General features: G+C 53.0%; 10 protein-coding genes across 10 annotated transcripts; 5 read left to right on the top strand and 5 right to left on the bottom strand.

The window, feature by feature from the left end:
• Positions 1-254: 254 nt before the first annotated feature.
• Positions 255-1,707, top strand: G647_02165 (uncharacterized protein; the record flags this gene model as incomplete). The annotated part of the gene is made up of 3 exons (XM_008726515.1): positions 255-689; positions 744-915; positions 968-1,707. 3 exons carry the CDS (start codon positions 255-257, stop codon positions 1,705-1,707), a joined length of 1,347 nt encoding a protein of 448 aa, XP_008724737.1.
• A 299-nt stretch (positions 1,708-2,006) lies between these two features.
• G647_02164 (uncharacterized protein) lies at positions 2,007-3,311 on the top strand (the record flags this gene model as incomplete). Its single annotated transcript, XM_008726514.1, has 3 exons — positions 2,007-2,220; positions 2,264-2,548; positions 2,596-3,311. The coding sequence occupies 3 exons, from the start codon at positions 2,007-2,009 to the stop codon at positions 3,309-3,311; spliced, it is 1,215 nt and encodes a 404-aa protein (XP_008724736.1).
• Positions 3,312-4,356: 1,045 nt separating this feature from the next.
• Positions 4,357-5,013, top strand: G647_02163 (uncharacterized protein; the record flags this gene model as incomplete). Its single annotated transcript, XM_008726513.1, has 1 exon — positions 4,357-5,013. One exon carries the CDS (start codon positions 4,357-4,359, stop codon positions 5,011-5,013), a length of 657 nt encoding a protein of 218 aa, XP_008724735.1.
• A 1,244-nt stretch (positions 5,014-6,257) lies between these two features.
• G647_02162 (Pro-apoptotic serine protease) lies at positions 6,258-9,468 on the top strand (the record flags this gene model as incomplete). Its single annotated transcript, XM_008726512.1, has 3 exons — positions 6,258-6,668; positions 6,727-9,225; positions 9,274-9,468. The coding sequence occupies 3 exons, from the start codon at positions 6,258-6,260 to the stop codon at positions 9,466-9,468; spliced, it is 3,105 nt and encodes a 1,034-aa protein (XP_008724734.1).
• Positions 9,469-10,494: 1,026 nt separating this feature from the next.
• Positions 10,495-12,006, top strand: G647_02161 (uncharacterized protein; the record flags this gene model as incomplete). Its single annotated transcript, XM_008726511.1, has 8 exons — positions 10,495-10,615; positions 10,726-10,786; positions 10,842-10,971; positions 11,019-11,047; positions 11,109-11,127; positions 11,176-11,293; positions 11,344-11,540; positions 11,590-12,006. 8 exons carry the CDS (start codon positions 10,495-10,497, stop codon positions 12,004-12,006), a joined length of 1,092 nt encoding a protein of 363 aa, XP_008724733.1.
• Positions 12,007-13,527: 1,521 nt separating this feature from the next.
• Positions 13,528-15,225, bottom strand: G647_02160 (uncharacterized protein; the record flags this gene model as incomplete). The annotated part of the gene is made up of 1 exon (XM_008726510.1): positions 13,528-15,225. The coding sequence occupies one exon, from the start codon at positions 15,223-15,225 to the stop codon at positions 13,528-13,530; it is 1,698 nt and encodes a 565-aa protein (XP_008724732.1).
• A 1,156-nt stretch (positions 15,226-16,381) lies between these two features.
• G647_02159 (uncharacterized protein) lies at positions 16,382-16,837 on the bottom strand (the record flags this gene model as incomplete). The annotated part of the gene is made up of 1 exon (XM_008726509.1): positions 16,382-16,837. One exon carries the CDS (start codon positions 16,835-16,837, stop codon positions 16,382-16,384), a length of 456 nt encoding a protein of 151 aa, XP_008724731.1.
• Positions 16,838-18,600: 1,763 nt separating this feature from the next.
• G647_02158 (uncharacterized protein) lies at positions 18,601-20,394 on the bottom strand (the record flags this gene model as incomplete). Its single annotated transcript, XM_008726508.1, has 1 exon — positions 18,601-20,394. The coding sequence occupies one exon, from the start codon at positions 20,392-20,394 to the stop codon at positions 18,601-18,603; it is 1,794 nt and encodes a 597-aa protein (XP_008724730.1).
• An 840-nt stretch (positions 20,395-21,234) lies between these two features.
• On the bottom strand, positions 21,235-22,311 carry G647_02157 (uncharacterized protein; the record flags this gene model as incomplete). The annotated part of the gene is made up of 1 exon (XM_008726507.1): positions 21,235-22,311. The coding sequence occupies one exon, from the start codon at positions 22,309-22,311 to the stop codon at positions 21,235-21,237; it is 1,077 nt and encodes a 358-aa protein (XP_008724729.1).
• An 806-nt stretch (positions 22,312-23,117) lies between these two features.
• Positions 23,118-24,188, bottom strand: G647_02156 (uncharacterized protein; the record flags this gene model as incomplete). The annotated part of the gene is made up of 1 exon (XM_008726506.1): positions 23,118-24,188. One exon carries the CDS (start codon positions 24,186-24,188, stop codon positions 23,118-23,120), a length of 1,071 nt encoding a protein of 356 aa, XP_008724728.1.
• Positions 24,189-24,452: the final 264 nt, after the last annotated feature.

Below are 24,452 nucleotides of genomic sequence, written 5' to 3'. Positions count from 1 at the left end.
CGACAGAGACAGCTGGCATTGGATACTGATTTCGAGATACCCCCTCTCGATAATGGAGTTTCCGAGACGCTTGCGACTGGTGGACTCGAAACATCACGGCCCACAAATTGGAGAAGACAGCGATCTCGGAGACTCCCCGATCCTGGGGCGTTTCGTATATATTGTAGTTCGCTCGTGCTTCATGGTCAGCATGTCCTCGTCATTGTCGCTTTCTGTGCCCTCGTTCCAACGCATTGCCTAGGAGTAACGGCGGCATGTCCTCCAAATCTTGTCTCTCCGTGCTCCCAGGCCGCCTCGCTTTTAGAGCGTGGACAGACATCCCCTCTCGACCTCGGCTGTGTCAACTAGCATCCTGCATCCATGAGCGGAGACACTTTTCCGCAGCCCGCAAGCTGAGGCTGATGGAGATGAGTGGCTTCACTGAAGAGCAATTGACTGTGCGTAACGCTATTCAGAAGATCTGCGCTCAATTTCCGAACGAGTATTGGCGCCAGCATGATCAAAGCGAGACTGATCCAAAGGAGCTGCATGCCGCGCTTGCGGCTGATGGGTGGCTTGGGATTGCTCTGCCGGAGGAGTTTGGGGGTGCGGGCCTAGGTATATCTGAAGCGACCATGATGCTCCAGACCATATCGCAGTCGGGAGCAGGTATGGCCGGCGCTCAATCTATCCATGGCAATGTCTATGCGGTCAGCTCTAAATAGAATGCGGATTACCAAACTTGTGTCGCTGACAATGATCAGACTCAACCGCTGGCTAAGTTCGGAAATAAAGAACAGCTGGAATCCACCATACCCAACATCATCAACGGGACATGGAGAGTCTGCTTCGGGGTGACCGAGCCGAACACTGGTCTCGATACCTTGAGATTGAAAACCACTGCCACTCGCAAGGGTGGGAAGTATGTTATCACTGGTGAGTCAGGATGAGGTTTCCGTAACGGATTCGTGCTTACTGGAAAACACAGGACAAAAGATATGGATAACATGCGCTCAGGTTGCGTCGAAGATGATCTTGCTCGCACGGACGACACCTTTGGAAGAGGTGAAGAAACCAAGCGAAGGTCTTTCTATGTTCTGTATAGACATTGACAGATCCAATCCTGCCCTCGAACTCAAGAGAATCAAGAAGATGGGAGGCAGGGCTGTTGACGCTAATGAAGTATTCTTCGACCACTACGAAGTACCTGAGAATACCTTGGTTGGGGAGGAAGGCCAAGGCTTCAAGATCATTCTGCACGGCATGAATGCAGAAAGGTGTCTACTCGCAGGGGAAGCACTCGGGCTTGGATATGCGGCAATCGAGAAGGCAGCCCAATATGCCAGGGAAAGAGTGGTCTTTGGCAGACCGATCGGAAAGAATCAGGCCATTGCACACCCTCTGGCAGATGCATACATGGGTTTGGAAGCGGCGAAGCTGGCAGCTTATCACGCGGCAAAGCTTTATGATCGAAGCAAAACCGATCCCAGCATTACTCCGCACGCAGTAGGAGTGGCATGCAACAGTGCCAAATACGTGGCGGCCGAAGCTGCGTTCAAGGCGTGTGAGAGAGCAGTAATGACCCACGGCGGAATGGGTTATGCAATGGAGTATGATGTCGAACGATATCTGAGAGAGTGTCTGGTTCCAAGGATTGCGCCAGTCAGTCGCGAAATGATTTTGAACTTTGTGAGCGAAAAGGTGCTGGAGCTTCCAAGGAGTTATTGATGGAAATATATGCACTCAGTTGGCTCGAATTGCAGTGTTCGAAGTACAAGTCAGAAGCAGTATGAAGGTGAGGACGAAGGCTTCAAAGGCAGAGCACGCAGACGTGGATTTCCGGTATTTGTACAGGTACTCGTACTCTGTACTTTGTCCTCTCATGACCCTGTCCTCCATAGAATTTTCCACACCCACTTTCCCCGCACCGCAAGGTATTCGATTTCCAAGTGCGATGTCTTTCACTCGCCGCAGTGTCTCGCAACACAGCGCTCATCAAGCCGACTGGTCCGTATATCTATTCCACAATGGCACGGATAGAAGAACTCCCGGATGACTTCGATGAGAATATCAATCTCAACAATGCGCCGGAAGCGCCTTCGATTGAAGAGCTGTACAACCAGCACATCGCCGGGGCCGGACCCGAACCAAACCAGATCTCCTCCAAAAGCTTTGAGGAAATAGTGCAGGACATGAGCAAGACACCACTTTTCATGAACAGTCTCGACGAAGCAACTGAGGGTACGCCATGAACCACAAGTGCTCGGGTCCTTGGCTGAGCAAGGGTGTGCAGATGGAGAGAATATCATGCTTGAAGCGATCAAGGCTCTCCAGCACGAGGGTACCAAAGCGGAAGTGGCACAGGGTTTCAAAGAGCGTGGAAATGAAATGGTGGCCGAGAAGAAATGGAGTGACGCCAGAGAGTTCTACACCAAAGGGCTCGCAGTACTAGCTGACAAGAGCGAGGACAAATGGGACAAGCCTGAAGATCAGACTACCGAAGAAAACCAGCGGACTCTGCTTACCGAGCAACTTCACATCAATCGAGCTCGTTGCAATTTGGAGCTGAGTATGCCGCATGGTTCGTCCTGAACGAGGGGGGTGCTGACCTTGTAGAAAACTACCGATCAACAACAATGGACTGCGCAGCCGCACTCCGCATCAATCCCTCCAATATCAAGGCATATTACCGGTCGGCGTCTGCGCTTCTCGCCCTGGACAAAGTGCTCGATGCACTGGATGTGGCTTCACGAGGTAGCAAGCTCGACCCTGCGAACGTGGCGCTGAAGAAGCTGTTGGACCAGATCAGAGCAAGAGCCCAGGTGAAAGAAGCACAAGACCGCCGTCGCCTTGCAGAACTGAAGACCAAACGACAAGAGATGCAGGTGTTGGAGGCGGCTCTCAAAGCACGAAAGATCTTCGTCCGTGGCTCAAAACAGCCGCCAAACCTAGAAGATGCGAGTATTCGGCTTTCTCCAGATCCATTGTCGCCGACCAGCTTGTTGGAATTCCCCGTCATGTTGCTCTATCCCATGCATAATCAGACAGACTTGATCAAAGCCTGGGCGGAGAAAGATGCCATCACCCATCATCTCAGCTACATTCTGCCCCTCCCATGGGATACCAAGAATGAATACAAACAGTCCACGGTGGATTGCTACATGGATACCATCAGCGGAGGCCTGGTGAAGGTCGGCAAGAAACTGACGTTGCTGGATGCACTGTCAAATGGCAAGACCGAGGTGGTGGACGGCCTGGTCAGGATATACGTGGTGCCTTCGTCGCGAGCGCCCCAATGGTTAGAAGAGGTGAAGAAGAAAAAGGGCAAATAGGCCCAGCTTGTGTAAAGGGAGAGTGCTGATGGAATCTGTGATGCCGCAAGGATGAGTCCCTCGTACGGAGTGGTCTAATCGCAGCTCTAGGTACTCGTACGCTGATCTCCAAGTCATGCAATAATCATTCGTACCTGATCCATAGCCAGAGCCGGTTCATTCCTCACTTTGCTCATCCCTCTCACTGTTACGAGTACACTCAAGCAATCCACGCGGCATCGACCAGTCACCAGCGTGCATCAACCTCCTGTCATCTTTCTTTCCCAGCAATTGACCCCTGCTAGCGCCCCTCTTTGCCACGAGCCGACTGATCCCTGGTGTCAAATTTTAGCTTTGTTTTGGCGCGAGGTCGGCGTCGGTTGGCGGACCGCTTCATGCACCAGCGCCACTCATCCTGGTCAAAACGCAGCACACCGCATCACCCCGAGTTTGCTTCAAGGCTACGCTACGCTTCCCATCTTCACGAGAGCCCTTTAGCTGGCTTCACCACCCAATCAAATCGGCGGGTCCATTTCCAGAACAGCCATGAACAACCCCGCCCCGCACATGTACGGTTCCCAGAACGCAGGTCCATACGTTTTCAGCGGTTCCCAACCGAGTGCTATCCCTCCCGGAACAGCCTTTGACCATGCCCAGGCTCCATTCCAGCCAGGCCTGCCCCCGAACCATACTCAGAGGCCCATATCCCACCATCAGCAGCCTCAGCAACCCACCCTGCAGCATCTGTACCAGCAACAGCAAGGGCACGTAGGCGCAAGCTCACGTCCGCAAAGCAGGTCCAGCTATAGCCCGCAAGCGCAAGGTTTGTCACCCTCCTATGCGCACATATGACTATCCATGTCGACGCTGTCTTATCAGAGCTAGACTGTAAAGTTGCTGGGATGCTCACAATCTGGCAGGTCGTTCGTCCAACGGGCCTACACCTACTCCGCTAAGTCAAGGGACTCCCCCGAACTCCAGTCACAGCCAGCATCAGATCGCGCTGGCCTCAGCTCAGACGTTGCCGCCTATGTCGGCGCTATCAGAGATGAACATGGCAACCAATATGGCGTTGCAAGGGCAGCCAAATCCTACTCTGGCGCAACAGGCTCAGATACAGAATGCAGCGCAAGCGACCCGAGCTGCCGCGCAACCCCAACAACCGACACGGCAAGCAGGAGCCAACGGCGCAGCCTCACCGTTATCGGCCGCGAGAGAGAGAGCGCGGGTGACTGTGTTGCTTGAGATCAATACACATCTGCTACAGGAGGTGGTCTCGTTACAAGCGCAGGGGAAGGCAGGCATTACACCCAACCAAGGACAACAGTCGCCGACGTCACCTACATCAGCAACGGATCCGGCGAACGCGGTCACCAATAGCCCAGGAGACCCGCCAAAATCCGCGGGCGGGACACCTCAGACTGCGAAGCCACCGTCACAGGAGTATGCGGAATGTATGCGGCGGCTTCAAGCCAATTTGTCGTACTTGGCTGCAATCGCTGATGCGAAGAAGAAGGTCAATGGTGCTTTACCTGCGGGACCGGCGATAATGATACCACCGCCCCATCTGCCACAGGTGGCCGAGCTGTATAAGAAGTTGAATGCTTTATTCCCTGATGCGGCCCAGTCGAGCATAAACAAAGCTATGGCTCAAGCGCAAAGCCAAAATGCGACTTCGAAAGCACATCACGCGCTTTCGACTCAAGCTCCGACGCAGGGCTGAAGAGGGTGTATACTTGGACACGAGCATACAGTTCATCCGGTGGGACACAGCTAAGGATCTCGATCCAAGCGCCATTGTCGATAACCACCATAACGACTGGCCGACACTGTGATAGCCTCGACCAGGTAACATCAAGGCCCTGCAACCAAGAAGACCGCCACACATGGCCTCCAGCTTGCGATAGGATGGCAACGCCTCAAACATACGCGTGGGGACAAATGATAAACACAAGCCCGTGGCACAACGCGCGGTCCATACACATCCACGAGTCTCACCGGAATGGTCTCATTCTGGACAGTTTCGAGCGAGGGGCCTTGGAGCTGGACGAACCGGGGTATGCAAATATTGTGACGCCTAGTGCTGTCAAAGTTGTCCGTGGAGATTGCACGATGGCAGGATCCGTGGGCCTGCGGGAACCCGGTGCTTTATGAAAATGTAGGAAGAGTGCGGGGGAAACCACGATTTGGACGTCGACTAGGCCGTTAAGGTCCGAAGCCGGAAACCTTGGGTCTCAGTACGGAGTATGGCTATGTTTGAACCGGGCGCAGCACTGAAGATTTATGGGCTGAACTCCCGAAACTGTAGAGTAGAAGTCTTGCGTTCGCAACGGCGAGCCACCTTTTTCAAAGCACCGACCAATGCTTCAAGTCAACTGCAAGTGCCTTAGCAAGTCTGTCAGCAAAACAGCAGGAGATGATCGAAACTTGCAAGCGGAAGATATGTCATATTGTGTCGGAAGACTGCCAAGAGATGAAGGGTGACGGGATGGGTTCCGTACTTACTGCACTCCGTAGTTATGTACTTCGCAGCCGACGCCCAAGGCGTCTACGCAGGTTCAGCGAAGCGCAGCTCAGCCTCGTCGACATCAGGTCTACGAGCAAAGGCGCAGGTAATTGTTGCCTTCAGTCACATCTAATCCTTTGTTGCCATTGTTTGCTTTTTTCTGGATGATACTCAGTATCTGCCCCGGACTCAACAGGGCATCTTCAACTCATACATATTCTTTTAATCGTTCAATTTTCGAACCTCCTGGTTTCAGATCCCTCCTACGCGCCCTTTGCGCAAGAGATTTCTCGAGACGGTCATTACGACTTGGTCGCTTTCAGCCTCTCTTGACCGCGTCGCTAGCTCTCGATACAGCTGCAAGCTCCCGATCTGCATCCTCCCTTCTGCACGTTCGCTCCCATCTCGCTCCATCCCGCCCTCCTCAGCCTCGAGGCTTCTCGAGCAGTTCGTCTCCCGCCATGTCGGCAAATGGCGAACTTCGACTCAAGCGAAGAACGAGCCCAGGATCAGCTCTAGAAAGACCCAAGAAGCAGCTGAAACAGGAAAACGGTGTACCTACGCCCGGCGACGCGACGCCTCAGAATGGGTCTGTGTACGACATCGAGGCCGACTCGAACTCGATTCCAATCATCAACACTGTACCCACCGCGGGAGACTCTCCCGAGTGGCAGGCTACCATTGAAAGAGTGATCAAGAGTGTGGTGTCGATCCACTTCTGCCAGACATGCTCGTTTGACACCGACCTTTCACTGTCGTCTCAAGCGACCGGGTTTGTGGTGGATGCCGAGAATGGCTACATCATGACCAATCGCCACGTCGTGTGCGCCGGTCCGTTCTGGGGCTACTGTGTGTTTGATAACCACGAGGAAGTGGGTTGCTCTCATTTGCAGACCGGGTCGTTGTGACGTTTTGCTGACATGGATGTAGTGCGACGTAAGACCTGTCTACCGCGACCCTGTTCACGATTTTGGGATTCTGCAGTTCGACCCGAAAGCCATCAAGTACATGCAGGTTCAGGCGTTGAAGCTGCAGCCGGAATCTGCAAGGGTTGGTGTGGAAGTCAGGGTAGTCGGCAACGATGCCGGTGAAAAGCTCAGTATCTTGTCTGGAGTGATCAGTCGACTGGACCGCAATGCTCCTGAATACGGTGAAGGCTACAGTGATTTCAACACAAACTACATTCAAGCTGCAGCTGCAGCGACTGGTGGAAGCTCAGGGAGTCCCGTTGTCAACCTGAGTGGAAATGCGGTTGCTCTGCAGGCTGGGGGCCGTGTTGATGGCGCTGCTACCGACTACTTTCTCCCTCTTGACCGGCCATCACGTGCTTTACAATGTCTTCAACAGGGACTGCCCATCACGCGAGGCACGATCCAGACTCAATGGATGTTAAAGCCTTTCGACGACTGCCGAAGATTAGGCCTCACGCCTGATTGGGAGTCAGCTGTTCGAAAAGCCCATCCAAATGAGAACAGTATGCTTGTTGCCGAGATTGTGCTACCCGAAGGTCCTGCGGATAACAAGATCCAAGAAGGAGATGTCTTGATCAAGGTCAATGGCAAATTGTTGACGTCCTTTGTTGAACTCGACGATATTCTCGACTCCAGCGTCGGGGGAAAGGTTGACCTGCTCTTTCAGCGTGGCGGAGAGGATCACGAGGTCACACTCAATGTGGGAGATTTGCATGCAATCACCCCGGATCGATTTGTCACCGTGGCTGGCGGTAGCTTTCACAATCTGTCCTATCAACAAGCTCGATTGTATGCCATTGCCTGTAAAGGGCTGTACGTGTGCGAGGCTGCCGGTTCCTTCAAGATGGACAATGCTCTCTCGGGATGGATCATCGACACGGTCGACCAGAAGCCTACACCAGATCTCGACACCTTCATCGAAGTGATGAAAACTATTCCCGATCGGTCCCGTATTGTCATCTCCTACCGGCACATCAGAGATCTCCATACGCGAGCAACTACCATTGTTCACATCGATCGGCATTGGCATCCGAAGATGAGGTTGTCCACGAGGAATGACCAGACGGGACTGTGGGACTTCACGAATCTTGGAAAGGCACTGCCTGCAGTTCCGCAGGTCGCAAAGTCGGCAGATTTTATCCAGCTCGATGGCGTCAACTTGCCAGCCGCGGCTGACATCGTCCGCTCGTTTGTCAAGGTCTCATGTTATATGCCGGTCAAGATCGATGGGTATCCTCAAGCTCGTAGGACGGGTTTTGGACTGGTGATTGATGCGCAAAAAGGCCTGGTGGTGGTTTCTCGAGCGACTGTTCCGTACGACCTTTGTGACATTACGGTGACTGTCGCCGACTCGATCCAAACAGAGGGCAAGGTTGTATTCCTCCACCCACTGACGAATTACACCATCATACAATACGATCCGTCCTTGGTCCACGCACCAGTGCAGACCGCCAAGTTGTCCACCGAGATGATCAAGCAAGGTGCAGACACGATTTTCGTGGGCTTCAACCAGAACCACCGGATTGTAGTGGCCAAGACCACGGTTACAGACATTACGGCGGTGGGCATCCCTGCTAATGCAGCAGCTCCTCGCTACCGCGCTGTCAATCTCGACGCTATTACGGTTGACACAGGGTTGTCTTCCCAGTGTTCATCGGGCGTCCTCATCGGTGCCGATGGCGTGGTGCAAGCTTTGTGGTTGACATACATGGGCGAACGGAGCCAAGGCAGTCACAGGGATACAGAGTATCATCTCGGTCTCGCGACGAGCATGATCAAGCCGGTGGTGGACCAGATACGCTCGGGTACCATACCCAAGCTTCGAATATTGAACATGGAGTCGTATGTGGTGCAGATGGCCCAATGCCGGATTATGGGTGTCTCGGAAGAATGGATCTCAAAGGTGGCCAAGGCCAACCCAGCGCGGCACCAGTTGTTCATTGTCAGGAAAGTGGACTGTGGTCCGGCGAACGGACCCAGCGACGGACAACTGCTCCAGGAGGGTGATATTATCCTCACGCTGAATGACCAACTCATCACTCGAGTCAGTGACTTCGATATCATGTACGACAAGGCATGGCTGGATGCCTTGGTTGTCCGGAAGGGCGAAGAAATCCGACTTCGAGTTCCAACCGTACCAACGGAAGACCTGGAGACGTCAAGAGCTGTGGTCTTTTGCGGCGCCGTTTTACAGAAGCCTCACCACGCTGTTCGTCAGCAGATCAGCAAGCTCCATTCGGAGATCTATGTGAGTGCCCGGAGTCGGGGATCCCCAGCCTACCAATATGGACTGGCGCCGACCAACTTCGTGACTCATGTCAATGGAATTAAAACCCCGGATCTGGATGCGTTCGTGAAGGAAGTGAGTAAGATTGAGGACAACACATATTTCCGCCTCCGAGCAATGACGTTTGATAACGTGCCGTGGGTGGTGACGATGAAGAAGAACGATCATTATGTAAGTCTCTGTGGAAAGAGGAGATGGCTTATTTGCTGACACAGGCAGTTCCCCATGTCTGAATACCTCAAAGACCCTTCCAAGCCCAACGGTTGGAAGGTCATCTCCTATGGGTCGAAGGGCACCAAAACCAAGGGTGAAGAAGGGGCTCCCATAACTGCGGATGCGATGAGTGCTGAAGATGATGGCATGAGCGAAGGTGAAGAAGCTCCAGAGGATGTTACCATTAGATCAAGGCTCTGAAGGACGGCGACAGTAGAAGCCAAGGGTTGTCAGAGACCACTGAGTACTGGTTACTTGTAGAAACAAACACAGCACAGACCTCGCAGTACGAGTACGATACGGAGTAGTGACTGTACTCCTGTGCGGGAATAGAAATGAGTCTGATAGTACAAACACATTTCCCTAATTGGCGAGGCGGAGAATATGCGATGATGCAACACCCCAGGCGCCGCACCAGCCGCCTTCACTTTCACATGTCAGAAACGAATCATCAGCCCCAGGTGACACCGGAATCATGTCTTCACCTACTGGGTCGAACAGGTGAGTTACCCAGCGCTCTGTACTCATAGATGTTTCAAGGTCTAAACAATCACAGAGACCATAGGTCCAGTCCAGGGATCCGTCAGTCACATTGCTGGAAGACATGCCAATGGGTAGGAAAAGAGGACCAAGTGTTCGGTATTGTGTGCAGAGGGTTCCGCCCTGGATGGTCGGACGAGAGCACGCGAGCACTTTCTGACAAACTAAGGGCCAGGAAACAATCTTCGGGAGAAATGAAGGTGAAAGAAGTGCGTGAGGCGAGGCAATGGCGTCAGAGCCAAAGCATTGGGGCATCATAGTTTCCTTGTGGTTCCAGTGATGCAGGCAGGGGGGAGCAGCCGATCAATCAGAGGCGCCAGAGGAGCCTAACGCCTGCTCCAAACAAGCCCAGCTCCGCACGCGTAGCAGGTTTGAGATCACACAAAAAGTGACGAGAGCCTGCACCGTCACCACCACCATCCGACGCACCTCGTTCTCTTCAAAATCCCATCGTGCCTGTGTCAAGACATCTCCTTTCTCAACTCAACAAATCCGCTGTCTGTCCTCACCCCTGACGTGTACACCTCGATTGCATTCGGTTACTCCCAGAGTGTTGGTGCGTTTCCTGTCTTTCAGCCGGTCACTCCTTTTCCCATTCCGAGTGATTCTGCCGTCCTCTCGCGCACAAATTACACCACGAGTTGGTTACTGATATCTTCAACCCTCCGGCAGATACTGATCATCGAAATGTCTACATTCGCCCACGACTCCGACTATGCTCCCCAGGGCGGGCTGAGTCCTGAGACAAAGCAAGCGAGCCAAAGCAACGGCGTCGAGCCGGCGAACTTGCAGCAGACCTTGGTCGATAGTGAGGTGAGCAATAGACAATCGTCACTCTTGGCTGCTCATGGGGAAATGGCTAACAACAAAAATAGACTTCAAGCTCCTTCTCCTGCTGCCTCCGCTGACGAGTCCCAGACGCTTCTGCCGCCGCCCAGACGATCCAGCAGCATCCAATCACACAGAATCTCGTGAATGGGTATGGCTTCAATATCCAGAGAACAAAACAGGTGTCGAACTGACACGTTGATCAGTCCTGTCGCTCAATCAGCAAGAAACGAGGCCGCCGCGACAAAGTCCGAGTTCAGCAATTTGGCCGGCTCGCGTTCAAAACCTGATTACACCGCCAGCAATGCAAGCCTCCCTGCCCTCCCAATGACCGAGGTTACCGGTCTTTGTGTGCGTCTCGAGACAGGCTAACATCAGCACAGGACACCGAACTCACTCACTATCATTCATTGTGAGTTCATTCCAGTTTCTTATATCGGTCTAAACAGGACTTCTTTGCTAATTGCCCTCAGCTTCTATACGCTTCTCAGTGTATGAAACTCCGTATCGCCCCGCACAAACACTCCTAACAGTCGATAGTGGAAGAACAAACGAGCCACTGGCATCACCTTTGCTTCCGCGATTGCCTTCATCTTCGCTGTCCGATACCTCCCCATCATCCGATATGTGATCAAGCTTACCTGGATGAGCCTTGGTGGTAAGTGGAGAGAAAATCACTACAGGGTACGTTTTTTAACGCGCGTCCAGTTGTCACCATTGCCGAAGCCTCGAGCAAAGCTCTCATGGGCTCTAGTGTGGCCAGCTCGCTCCGACCTCGAAGATACTACAAAATTCCAAAGGAAACTCTCGAAGCCTCCCTTGACGATCTCGAGAACCTCATCAATTTCTTCGTCATCGAGATCCAGCGCATTGTGTTTGCCGAGAATATACCAGTGACCGCGGTTGTAAGTGGACGTTCCTGGCCTGCCTCGGCGCGTTGCTGACAAAGTGCAGGCTTTCCTGACTGCATTCATAACCTACTACCTCATCAAGGTCGTCCCCTTCTGGGGCATGGCCTTGATCTCCACCTCCGTTATTTTCCTTGCCCCTTTGATCTATCTCGAGAACAAGGAGTTTATCGACGCCCAATTGGAGCATGCCAGCCACGTTATCGGTCAACAAACCACCCAGATCAAAGATCTTACTGCCCAGCACACAAGCAAGGGGCTTGAGTCTGTGAAGCAATACACAGGAACCGCGGCGGCAAAGGCTCAAGATTTGGTTGGAACCGCCCGCCAGAAGATCCCGTCTCCTACCACTGGCAAAGCTCCGATCAAGGAGAATGACTTCCCGTCTGCGCCGCAGACCGATCTTCCCGACACCAATGCCGACGTTCTTCAGCGCGAGACCGAACCCGTCCCTGCCTCTTAAAGGGCCAGCAGAAAGTAGCTGCATGACGTGATGATTGCTTCACGGTGTAAGCGATGGTATTGAGGGAGCGTGCGAGTGGTGGAGATTGCGAAGACGAGAAGAAGCGACTGAAGGACGAAATGAGACAACAACGAACGCAGATGAAGTTCCTCCGACTTGGGCACTTCTGTACTCTTACACAACAAACAGCTGGTAGCTTCGGGAACTCCGACAACTAGCAATCCTTTCGGGGTTCATGGTAGCAGATTGTGTGTGTGTGCACGCCAGCCTCTGGGCGACAGGCATAGAACACGATTGGCGTCTCTTAAGGCTTATTGTACCGTATGATAGAAGGCAGGTATGATATCGGAGTGTTAGGCACGAATAAGCATGCTTTGCGGTTGATGTGATGAGTTTTCCTGACCATATTCGTGAAGATTTCTGCTTGTCATGTCAAGACCTCCACTAGCCGGAGAATCGGAACTCTTCCGGACATGAATGGACCATCTTTTCAGCCAGTGTGTGTGCCTGTGATGTTTGTCTCAGCTTGGTGAATAGAGTAGTGGTGGTATACAGTAGGACTATCTTGTCTGTGCTGGTGATTATCTAAGGGGTACGAGTAAATGCCCAGCCACTGTAGGCTCGAGCGGTCAATGTTAACCAAGGGAGCTTGAGGACAACAGGCAGGAGCATGGTCCACGGTAGTCTTCCAGCTTTGGCTACGTTGTCTACAGTACGGAGTACTAAGAAGACATGGCACATGGTATAGCTATAGGAGGAGTATAAGTTAGTAGTCTTCCAGCTTTGGCTAGGTTGTCTACAGTACTAAGTACTGAGATATAGTATGGCATAGTGTTGCTACAGGAGGAGTATAGTAGGTAGTCTTCCAGCTCTAATTATATTGTTTACTGTACTGAGTAACGGCATGGCATGGCATGGCATGGCGTGGCTGGAGGCGAGCAACGTCAACCTCACCGGGCCTTGCTGGTGGCGTCGATTCCAGATGACTTACTGTACGAGTAGGGAAACACTGGTCTGCCTGGCCTTGGTGTGGTCTGACCTGACCTGCTCTGGCAGGTTGCACTCAAGTCTGTGATATGGTGCGATTTGATGTGATTTTGATGTGATGTGATGTGATGCAGTAAGTCACGTCTCCTTACTCCTTTCACCGCGATTATATCTACAGTGTACAGCACTCCGTACAGCACCGATGCTCCATACTGAACTCAATCAATTCAACCGATCCGAAACCCCCCCCCAGGTATGTAGGGTTAGCTCCGCCATCTGCGGGTGAGTCTTCACTTCTCCGTTGCTTGGCCTCTTATGGCGATGCTCGAACTTCCTTACACAGGACATCTCAGGTCTCCCTACCACCACCTACAGTACCTACCTACATAGGCACGTGTACTGTGTTCCAACAAACGATCCACTTGTGCCTTTTTATTTTTTGGCTCCTCTGCCCTGCTGTCGTGGCCTTCTTCCTCCGCATAAGGGGCAATTGGCTTTCTTTTGGCTTCACAGACGAGGCTGGTGGCGGGCCGGTTACAGCCTGGCCCTCTCCCTATCATCCTTGACGACGACGCCTTTCTTCCCGCTCTTGGCCATATCCCGCAAGACTCGTCTCAAAATCTTGCCACTTGGAGACTTGGGGATCTCTTCCACAAGCTCAATCTCCGTGATCCACTTGTGCCTGACCTTCTTCTCCTGCACATATTTGATGAGTTTCTTCCCCATGGCTTGAGGGTCGTCAGAGCGTTTGGAAGGTTTCAGCACGACGTAGGCCTTGGGCCGTTCGCCGGCGTAATCATCCGAGATGCCCAGTACGGCAACGTCCTCGACGTCTTCGTGACCCAAGAGGAGATCTTCCAGCTCGGCGGGCGCCACACCGATACCCTTGACTTTGATCATTTCCTTCAGCCGGTCGGTGATGGTGATGAGGCCTTCTTCATCGATGCTGCCGATGTCGCCGGTGTGCAAAAATCCATCTTTATCAAACGTCTCGCGTGTGGCTTTGGGGTTGTTCAGGTATCCCATCACCACCTGCGGGCCCCGTGCCCAGATCTCGCCGGGCTCGTGGAGTCCACATTCTCGTCCGGTGTCCGGGTCGACGATCTTGACTTCCGTGGACGCGACGATGGTGCCGACGCGGAAGGCATACTTGTAGTCGTACTTCTCGGGCGGGTGAGCCGTGATGCAGGAGCAGGACTCTGTCATGCCGTAACCCTGTTTGAAGCCCGTCCCTGGGAAGCGTTTCTTGAGAAGCTCGAGTATTTCGGCAGAGAGCGGTGCTGCGCCCGAGGAGAAGCGCTTCACGGAAGACAAGTCGTACTTGGCGAGTGTCTTCTCGTCGCGGACCAGGCGGATCAAGATCGGAGGTACGAGGAGCATTTCCTCCAATTTATAGTCTTGGACGGTCTGCAGCATGCCATCCATGGTGAAGGATGGGAGCATGTAGACATTGGCGTTAAGCAGGACTGGTAGGTGCATCTGGTGTACGAGCCCCGTAATGTGGAACAGTGGCAGCACGGCCAGGATCCGTCGTAATGTGTCGGGCGAGATTTGCCGAATCTGGAGACATTGGGCGATGACGTTCGAGTGTGCGATCATGACTGCTTTCGGCAGACCAGTCGTTCCGGAGCTGAAGGAGAGAAACCCGCAGACATCCTTGTTCTTCTTGCCGTAAGGGAGGCGGAACTGTTCGATTTGTCCGTTGTCCCCGTGCTTCCTGCCCAACTCGAGCAATTGGCTCATTGTCGTGAACCCTTCCAGTGTGCCCTCGAGCAGGAACACGTTACTTTGCGGGATTCCTGCATTCTTTGCCGCCGCTGCCGCAATCTGCATGCTGCTTGGAACGGTGAAGAGGAATTTCGCCTCTGCAGTCTTCAACGCATATGTCATTTCTTCGACGTTGTATGCTGGGCTTGCACCGCTGACGACGCCTCCGGCCCGTAGAATGCCGAACATGGCACAAGGGTACCATACTGTGTTCGGGGAGAAGAGGGCGACTGTCTGGCCTTGCAGGAGGCCGTAGTTCTTGACGAGCGCGGTCGAGAGGTGTGTCGAATGCGCTTTCAGGTCGATGTAGCTCAGGTGCTCTTTGGTAACAGCATTTGTGAAGCCTTTGATGTCTTCTGGCTTGTGATGTCTCATAGGACTGTACTCGGAATCAAAGAGCCATGTCCACACCGGGAGATGCCATGGCATCTCAATGGGCGGCTGCAGGGACTTGAAGATTGGCATTGTGACGACCTTCTTCGCTTGGGAAGCTCCAGGAGAAACCCCAATCTAACCTGGACCGTGGACAGGGAGGTAGGTAGGCGCAGAGCAGAGCTGGATAGGGCGTTCGACCGAGCGAGATCACACTGAAAAGACGTTCAAGTCAGCGTGACAAGTCAAACACCCATTTCAGTGGAACTTTGGTGCAGAGAACATGTCAGAAACACACGACTCGAGCTCCCGTTTTCATCGCAGCACCCGAAGCTGCAGGAACAGCCTCGGTGGACCAGAACTGGGCCAGGTCCTTCTTCATCTCTCCAGCCAGAGCAAATCCTCGGCTATTGTCGTGGTGCGGAGAAAGACGAACAGGACCATACATGATGGGGTGGCTCGGTGGGCGGAAGATGAGGCTGGAGGGCGGGGTGGAGTGGGGACAAGCACGTGAGCTATCACGTGACTAGCGACCCGCTCTGCTGTGACTGGGAAGGTTACCCGAGGGTTGGCCAGACAACACCAAGGACCGTAGACTTCCTGTGTAAAGTAACCGTAGTGTTTATGTAGGCCTCAGTTCCTAGTAGTCAGGTCTGCCCCAGACCCCTCTGAATTCATCATGTCCTCCGAAAGAATCGACACTGCTGATCCTCCAATTTCTCTCAGGCGGGTTGAGTATGGCGGCTACGAGGGGACCGACCAGTCCAGAACGTTCTGTTGGAGGGTCTGCCGAGAAATTATTTCCGGTGTGGTGAACTACTGTGGACAGTCTACCTAGAATGGCAATAGCAGGGAAGACTGAAGGCTTCGCTGTTGGAGCTGCTGCTGTGTTTGGCTCCTTCGGGAAGGCTGATGCCAGATGCAGTAATGCTGTAGCTACGCCGTATGCACCGTATGAGCCGTCAACGGGTGAGACTGACTACCTACCTTGGCATTGCATGCTTGCAGGTGGCTTCCAACAACGTGCCAGACGAGTTCCTACTTGAAATGACAGTAAAGTAACTAGAACCTCGAGCACCACAGGGTGACCGCTGTGGCCCCTTATACTTGAAACATATAACTATACTTCGAGTCCTGTAGAGACAATATATTAAGGGTTACCTAATACCTTGGAATCTATGGCTAGAATCATGTTCTGCCTATCTAATTAGGTCGTCCCAAACATTCCGGCAGTAATGCTCCCAAGAGTCTAGGTACCCGTGTACAAGCCCTTGGTCTGCACCGCAACATTCAGCAACGTCCTCTTCAGCTCGGTGTCGGTCAGCTTGTCGACGAACCTGAGCCCAGTGTCCTGCTCCTGTTCGACACACAGTGCGTCCACGAATGTGAAGATATTCAAGCAGTGATTCTCCCCCCGCAGCTGTCTGATGCAGGCGGTGACTTGTGGATCGCTCCAAGTGCCACCGTTATAGTCGTTGCCATCAGTCTGGATATTTCTCACGGCTTCATCAAGTGCAGTCAAGGCGGTCTGCAAATAGTCGTTGCCTTCGGGGATGGCGCTGGCATTGGCACCGGTAAGCCGTTGCAGGAACATGATCAGGTTTTCGTACATCGTGTCGTCAATCCCGATGTTGATGTCCTCCGACATGTATTGGATCTCGTCTGGGAATTGGGATACATCAAACCACATATCATAGGTTCCCATGTCGGCGAATTGTGGTTCACGGGGTTTGGCTCAAAAGGTACCGGGTCGATACGTCTTGGGTCGATACGTCTTGGGTCGATACGTCTTGGATCTCTGTGAGGCGATCTGACTTTGAAGATGACGGATGGATGGCTGGAACAAAGGTCGGATCTTATATCTACCAGTGATGTACTGGCTAGAAGCTTGGAGAGAATGGGCGCAGCGTCTCCTGCGTATCCCTGCCACGATTCCGGTGCCCGTCTCGACCGACCACTCGCTTTGGCAATATCAGAAATAGTATTACTCAAACCCGGGAATTTTGGAAACACGCCATGCCTGCCACCGACTCTTGACTTGTCGTTCCGTGTTAGATCGAGTCCCTTGCAAGCCCAGGGAAGCCTCCCAACCTCTTAGCGTCACCAATCCTGGAGCACGGCTGCTCGTCTAACGGGGGAAATGCTAGACTGAATACGACGTGTCCAACGTCCGCCACCAATGATATTATGACCCACGGGGTCCGCTTTCAAGGCTTCTGCCCTCATATCGAACAGCTTGAAGCTTCATGGGTCGCTTTCCTTGCTCGACTGCCAAGGCTGCAGTCCCCGAAATGCTGATGCAGTTGTCTCCAAACCCGGCTATCCTGGGAGTCTAGTTGCATCGCCACGTGCCGAAGCGCCAGCCGCAATGGCATCGGCGAGAGAGACAGGTTTGGTCTCGAGGCGGCGTTGACTGTATCGTTTGACCGTATCCCGAAGATTGCTTAATATATCCTGGTGTTGCAGCAGAATTCTGTGCAGTTGGCCCTCGGCGCTCAAGAGCTGCTGGAAGTGGATTGCACCGCCGCCTCCCGAGTGGTCAGATAGGAGTATCGGACTTGGTCTGTTTCTTGACGTCGGCTTGCTTGTCCACCTTGATAGAGCCATCCGGCTAGAGTAAACCCTGTCTATAAGGATTCCGTGTAGAAGATTGTGTTGCAGGAGTGTTCTTAGGGCACCTGCGGAAACTGGGAAATCTGTAAGTATGGGAGATGAAAGGAGAATCCGACTCCGTTACGGTCAGGCATCAGAAAGGTCTGACTGACATATTTGGTGGTATCTGTATTCGCAGGTCTTGGGAAACTACCTCGATGGCCACTGTAGATCGTGATAATGTCTTCGTATCCTTGCGAAAGTGCCACAGACACCCACACCCGATATCCAGGGTCTACCGTAATTAGGGCTCAAACAGTTGGGTCGAGGAACGGAAGCGATCTTCTTGGTAAGGACAAGCCAGTGCACTTGTACCTTGATTTCATCCTAGCATCGCACATAACCCCCTCGTGCAACGTCGATAGGTCCATCCCATCCTTGCCCAGCTCTCTTGATCATCTGGCTGCATCGGCATGCTTGACCTGACCAACCGGAAATGTCATTGGAGCTTCACAGGAACGCTAGCCAGATCAAGCACGAGACTCGGACGTCTTCACACTTGGGTAAGATGCCAAGAGACCGTGTCGGAAGACGAGTGTGCCGTGATGAACATGCTGGCCTCTCTCCCTGAATAATGCTCTGCACCAAGTGCTACCAAGCACAGGTGAGAAAAGTCAGGAAGCACCAAAGAAAGATTGCTTGGCAATGTTGGGCGACATTGGATGACTGGAACCCACGAGCAACTGCTGAGCTCGCTGTCAAAAAGTGTTGGAAGTCGTACACACGACCACCTATCGCCCGACGTCCCTCCACTGATAGGGTATTATTGGAAGGTGGTTTGGGTGGGAGTGATACAGTCCCCCAGCTGCGCCATGATCACCTCTTACTCCTCCTCTCCTCGTCCCTCTTCTGTCTCTTTCTCGCCTCGGTGGCGATCATGTCGGACAAGTCTTCCTGGAAATCCCAGTTTGGATTCTGCTCGGCTTTCCGACTTTGATCGTAAGCGCGTCGCAAATCATCTTTGTCCAACCCGTCACGCGCCGCCAGCACGTCTGGGTTCATCGAAACATCCACATCCCCTGGCTTCTTACGTTTGCGGGAATCTTCCTGTCCTAGAACCGGCAGACTGCCTGCACTTTGCTGCTGAGCGGCTTTGATGTCGTAGACACGGTCGCCACCAAAGAATCCCTCGACGCGCGTTTGGCGTTCCGGGATAACTTGATATGCCGATCTGGGATGTGATGGTTCTTCCGTCTCTGTGCCACGGCGCTTTCTCAGGTCAAATTCAGACACGGTCTCTGTACTACCGATCTCTGTTGGCACAGCCGATGTCATGCCACTAGGCGTTTCCAGACCAGCCGAGGTTTCAATGCCAGCTCCACCATCTTCTTCGTCTTCCTCCTCGTCTTCCTCTTCATCTTCCTCTTCAGACTCGTCTTGTTGTTGCAGCTCACCCCAAAGTTCCTTTTCGACCGGCTCTCCCTGCTGTGCGTTCTGTTGTTGCTGTAGCACACCGAAGATATCGCCACCGTATAGGGGTCTATTTGTGGCTTCTTCAACCGGCGGCTTGCCCCACTGTCCGGGGGCGAAACCCCAACTTGCACCTGGCGGAGGAGGAGCGTTCACACCGGGTACTTTCAAAGCTGGATAGGAGGGTGGTGGTCCGTATCTTTGCATATTGATTAGCCATGGAGGCGGCGCGCCTGGAGGCATGTTCAGAGCTTCCTTCAACTCATCTGATAACTCGCCAGGTCTCAGGTGTCGTAGATTGGTTTCAAACTCTTTACCTTCATAGTAGACCTCGCCATATCTTGTCAGTTCGGGCTTCGTCTGGAATTTGAAAAACGCATCGTAGAGTTTCTGATAGTCGATATCAAGCTTGCCCGTCTTGCCCTGTACTCTCTCTCGTTGTCTTTGCTTCAAGGTGGCCTCGGCTTGCTTCTCTAGCACAGCATCACGCATTTCCGCGATACCGGTCTCTTGTATAAATTTTGGAAGTGCAAAAGGCGGCTTCTCAATCCCCCGTTTGGACGACAGGTATTCTCTCTTGAGAGACCAATGAGTCGGCACCGGCACAACATTGCGATATGACTTCATGTGGACGAGAAGCCTCGCGTCTGGGGCAGATGTATCTGTCCACTCGACCATTTCCGGCTTTTTCACGATCGCCTTCAATTCCGCGACGGATAACTTGGTCATCTCTTTCCGTTTCTTCTTGGAGATTTTGGGCGCTGAATTCTCTCCCTCCTCGTCTGGGATGTCGTCGTCGTCGTCGTAGTACACTTCCGGCTTCTCGGGTTGTTTCAGCGCAGGATCTTCCTTGTTCGCTTCCTCGAATCTGCCCATAATATCCTTGTACATGTTGTACAGCGGGTTTTCCTCGTCGGCAATGAGAGGTTCTGCAAGAGTGTCGCTATTGGGCGCGTCATTCTCTGACTTGATTCTTTGCCCATTTGTTTTCGCAGGCGATTGCTGTGTCGGCTGTGGATCTGGTGCTGGGATCTCGTCTTTCGTAGGGGCGTCGGCAGACGCAGCGGTGTCTCCCTGGACGCGGTGAGTAGCGGACAAAACTGTGGCCGAGGACGATCGCACCTTGCCTTGCTGTTGCTTCTCAGCCTTCTTCTTCGCTCGTCTCAGCTGGTTTTTACTCGGCTTCACAGCGGCAGCCATAGCGAATTGATATGTACTAATGGGGGCACTTCTTTGCCAGCAGATGCGCACTGATGAGCAAGGGATATCTGTACTGCGGCGGTGAGCTGGCGTGTAGGAAGGCTATAGCGACGCCAGGCAATCAATGTTGTGAAGTTATTGGAACTCCGTACAGCGGCGCCGAAGAGACGGAAGCTGCAGCCTCGTCATCTTGTGCCAAGCCTCGGCAGGAATTTTCCGGCGAGGCTTTGCCTCACGTGCCTCAGTACTTATCAGACCCATTCGGCTGTCCTGCCGGTTCGAGAAATGCTAATCGACGCTAACCTAGTTGGTGCGTGAAGCGTCTACCTACTTTCACTACTCCGTACATTGTGCCAAAATGAGGCTGAGTTTCTGAGACAAGGCGAGGCTGTGGCTACACCACCTTCGGTGCCCCCAAACTTACAAGAAACAACACTTCTTCCAGTAGATGGCCATGCGCAAACTACGGGAGGAGATCTTGCTCACAACATTTGTGTGGAACGTTGTGGCCAAAGCGGCACCCTGCTCTAGCTTCTGGCTTATATATAGACTGTGTTTCACGCCAGCCTCAGGCATAGCTCCGATCGTGTATCATATGCCTATCAATAATGCAACATACAAATAACCATGACTAGCTGAGGAGCTTCCCACTCAGATCCGATACTCACGGCCTTTCAGACCAAAATAGCGAACGTTGTCCTCACGAGAGCAGACAAAGCACTGCGGACGAAAGCACCCTCCATCCCAAACACTGTAGTGCTTGAGGCCGAAGAATGGAGTGGAACTTCACGTCCCGCAATGATACCGGGGCATAATGAGACAGATCCGACCGTCTCTCGATCAAGCTGTTGACTTGCTCATCCACGCATCCACCAACTCCTCATCAACACATTCGTTCCTCTTGCTAACAATTTCCCTGTCCCATTCCAACCACTCTCCCGCCATGACATTACCTAACCTCGACCTCAAAACGCCAACACTCACATCAATGATATACGGCCTCTCGAAGCTCTGGTAGTACATGGTCGCACCACAGACTGTGCAAAAGCTTCTCAGCACGAACTCCGAAGACCGGTAATATCTCAGCATCTCGATTTGGAGTGTTTCCTCAGCTTTCGGACCAAAAACTACCGGTTCGTCGTTAACTGTGTGGATCTGGGATGGAGGGACATAAGCCCATGGTTGTAGTGTGAACCCTAAAGTGAGCCGGCATGAGCGGCAGCCACAGAGTCGCGCATAGTATTTGTTGCGGTCGCTCTTAGGGACGTACCACCCTTCACTAGACACCTCGTACGGCGGTGGTGCAATGCGCAGTTGACAGGCCCCACAATGGCAAGATACTTCGATTGCCGCACCTCTGTCTCTTGCTGCCGAGGCTGGTTGTTGCAGTGATGTCTCTCGCAACTGCTGGAGCTCGCTTTCCTTGAGAATTTCGGCAGCCTTCTCCTGTGGCTCGGTGTCGTAGCAAGGCACGTCGCGGTCACCCAGCTTTGTGAGAAACGGTGCAATTCCACCGTCTTTCGCGTCCCCGACATACTCGTGGAACAAGACCCTTGATACATTCTTTTGCGCGTTCGGTGGCCCCGTCATCCCTTCGGTCTGCTCCATTTCCACAACCCCTGAACAAGCGGCCCACCTGCCATCCCTGTCAGACCTTACAAAGACATTGCACCCGCACTTCTTACAGAAGAAGCGGGTATACTTCTCCGATGTCTTGTAAGCCGTAGCATTGCCCAGGGATTCCGCACTCGGCGAGGCTTTGAGGCTCACATACCATGCACCCAGAGAGCCTGTGGTATGGCGGCAGGTGTTGCAGTGGCAGATGTCGTTCTCGATTGGGAGCGTCTGGCTCGCGAGGAGCGTACCCTCTTCTTTAATGGAACCGCACAGGCATGTCAGATGGGATGGCGTCGCCATGGTCGTTCGCTCTGTTTTACAAAAGGAGACCAATCCACTGGTGTTCTTCCCACCAGTGCGATGTGGGAGATGCTTGTCTCGGTAGGAGAGCCCCCAACGTCAAGCTGGAAGCAAGTTGTGCGATTTCGTGACAAGAGCGAGAAAAAGAGATGTTTTAGAACCTTGTTTACCAATCGAGATTAGCTATACGCCTGCGATCGTCACCCCCACGATACTGTCGAAAGACAAACAGTCGACGTAGGTAGATAGGTTCACCCCAAGTGATGAAGGAGACTCGAGGCTTCGGAGACATGCCTTCGCAATGGGGGAGGAATGATGATGATGATTGGATGAGGCGTATATCTCCCATGCCTTGGCGATATCACGACGGTGATGATGACGCCCGCACAACCGACTAGGGCAGGGTTCTAGAGGACTAGCAGCGAGAATAGAACGATAGTTTTCCTAGTACCCATTGTTTGAGTGTGGCAGTCTGCTCTATCATTACAGAAATGGCTCTTGCATTTCAGGCCTTCCCTAACCTGATTTTGTATGGGTATCGTCCTCCGCAACCAACGCCAGTGCTATGTCGATTTTAGGCATGGAATGCCTGTGATGAAAGTCAAGAAATCAGCAATAACATGATCATAGAAGCACTGAAACCACCCTTCCGGTCCTCGCGACAAAGGAATGACGTCCACCTCCGCGTCTTCACGTGGACAAGATCGTCGCGTGTCGGTAAGAAAAGTACGAGGTCCATCGGTCGTTTCAGGCGTCAAGCCCATGAGTCTAGAGCCCCATGTGGACCGGTGACCTTGTTGGTAATCTTAAGCAGCAGGGAGATTCTTCTCATCGCCGAAGCCTTTATCCTGCTTGCCAAGCCAGCTCGGCTCGATGAGGTCCTTCCTCTTGAGATACAGGTGCTTGTAGGCATGCTTGATGGTGGCATCGCTGACGCTTGCAACTTCACTGATCTGCTTGGTGGATTTACCCAGACCAACGAGGTGACTAGCGAAATAGACACAAGCGGCGGCGTTAGACAAAGGGCTTCGGCCAGCGAGCTCTTTGATTTCGGGAATCTTCTGAGCAAGCTCCGCTGCAATCTTCCCCACCCTAAAGGGACCGCCTAGCATGTTGTTGTACCGTTCGCAGAGTTGTTCGGGCTTCGTCGACTCGGTCGCATTGTAGGCGATGGACTGGTTGGCGATGCCACCGCTCTCCTCGATGGCCTGGATGCTGTCGTTGGACCATTTCATCAAGAATTTCTCCAGATGTTTGTAGACGCGGCCAATATCTTTCTTAGGGACTGATGTCAAGCCGAAGATTTCACTGAAAGAGCGAGGCGCCTTTTGTTGACGGCATGCAATGAAGAGACAACCGGCGAGAATGACATCGACTGGCTTGCCACGGAGGGCATTCGCTTCGTAAACCCGCTTGTAATAACCTTTGGCGCTGTTCTTGATGGGAAAAGTAAGCTGGGCCCTCTCCCCCCAAGCCTCAATTTGGGCATAGGCAGTCTGGAGAACCTTGTCGGCCTTGTTCTCTTGTTGTAGTGCCTGGGCTTTTTTGAGCTTCCGCGTCTCTTTTGAGACATTGGCCCCTCCACCACCGATCATTGTGCCGGTATTGCTGGCGTTGAGGAGATCGTTATCAGCTTCGCCAACTCGGTTGGGATCGTCGCCTTTGCCCTCGTCGGAGTTGAATGTACGCCACTCGGACTCGTAGCTGACAAGACGCTCAGCCAGGACCATCCCGCAGTTGGCGCAGATGGTGTCGGCGTTCTCCTCGATGAGATCGGGCGGGTACTGGTTGCACTCAGGGCAGATGAGATGAGTATTGAGATTCTCGCGCCAGGCTGGGGCGTCTGGCGGTTGGTTCTCAGCTCCCGCAGTGGTCATATTGATTTTCTTAGATGCCAGTGGCCTTGATTTCGACTTTGTAACTTGACCGCTTATTGTCCCCTGCAGTCGCTGGGTCTGACGTCTCTTGATTCCTTTGTAGGTTGTCCGTAGGTTATGATTGTTTGCGAAAGTTTTGACGAACAATGGAGAATACAGTTTGGCGGTGTTTCGAGACGAAGGTCTGCAGGCTAAATTGCGTTTGTCGCAGAAGCTATCAGGCCTCGCCTGACGAGTCGGTCACGCGCAAGTGAAATCGAGCAA

The sequence above is a fragment of the Cladophialophora carrionii genome, assembly GCF_000365165.1.
Source record: "Cladophialophora carrionii CBS 160.54 unplaced genomic scaffold supercont1.2, whole genome shotgun sequence".
NCBI lineage: Eukaryota > Fungi > Ascomycota > Eurotiomycetes > Chaetothyriales > Herpotrichiellaceae > Cladophialophora > Cladophialophora carrionii.
Note: the sequence above shows the minus strand (reverse complement) of the source record. Positions and strands in the feature narration are given on the sequence as shown.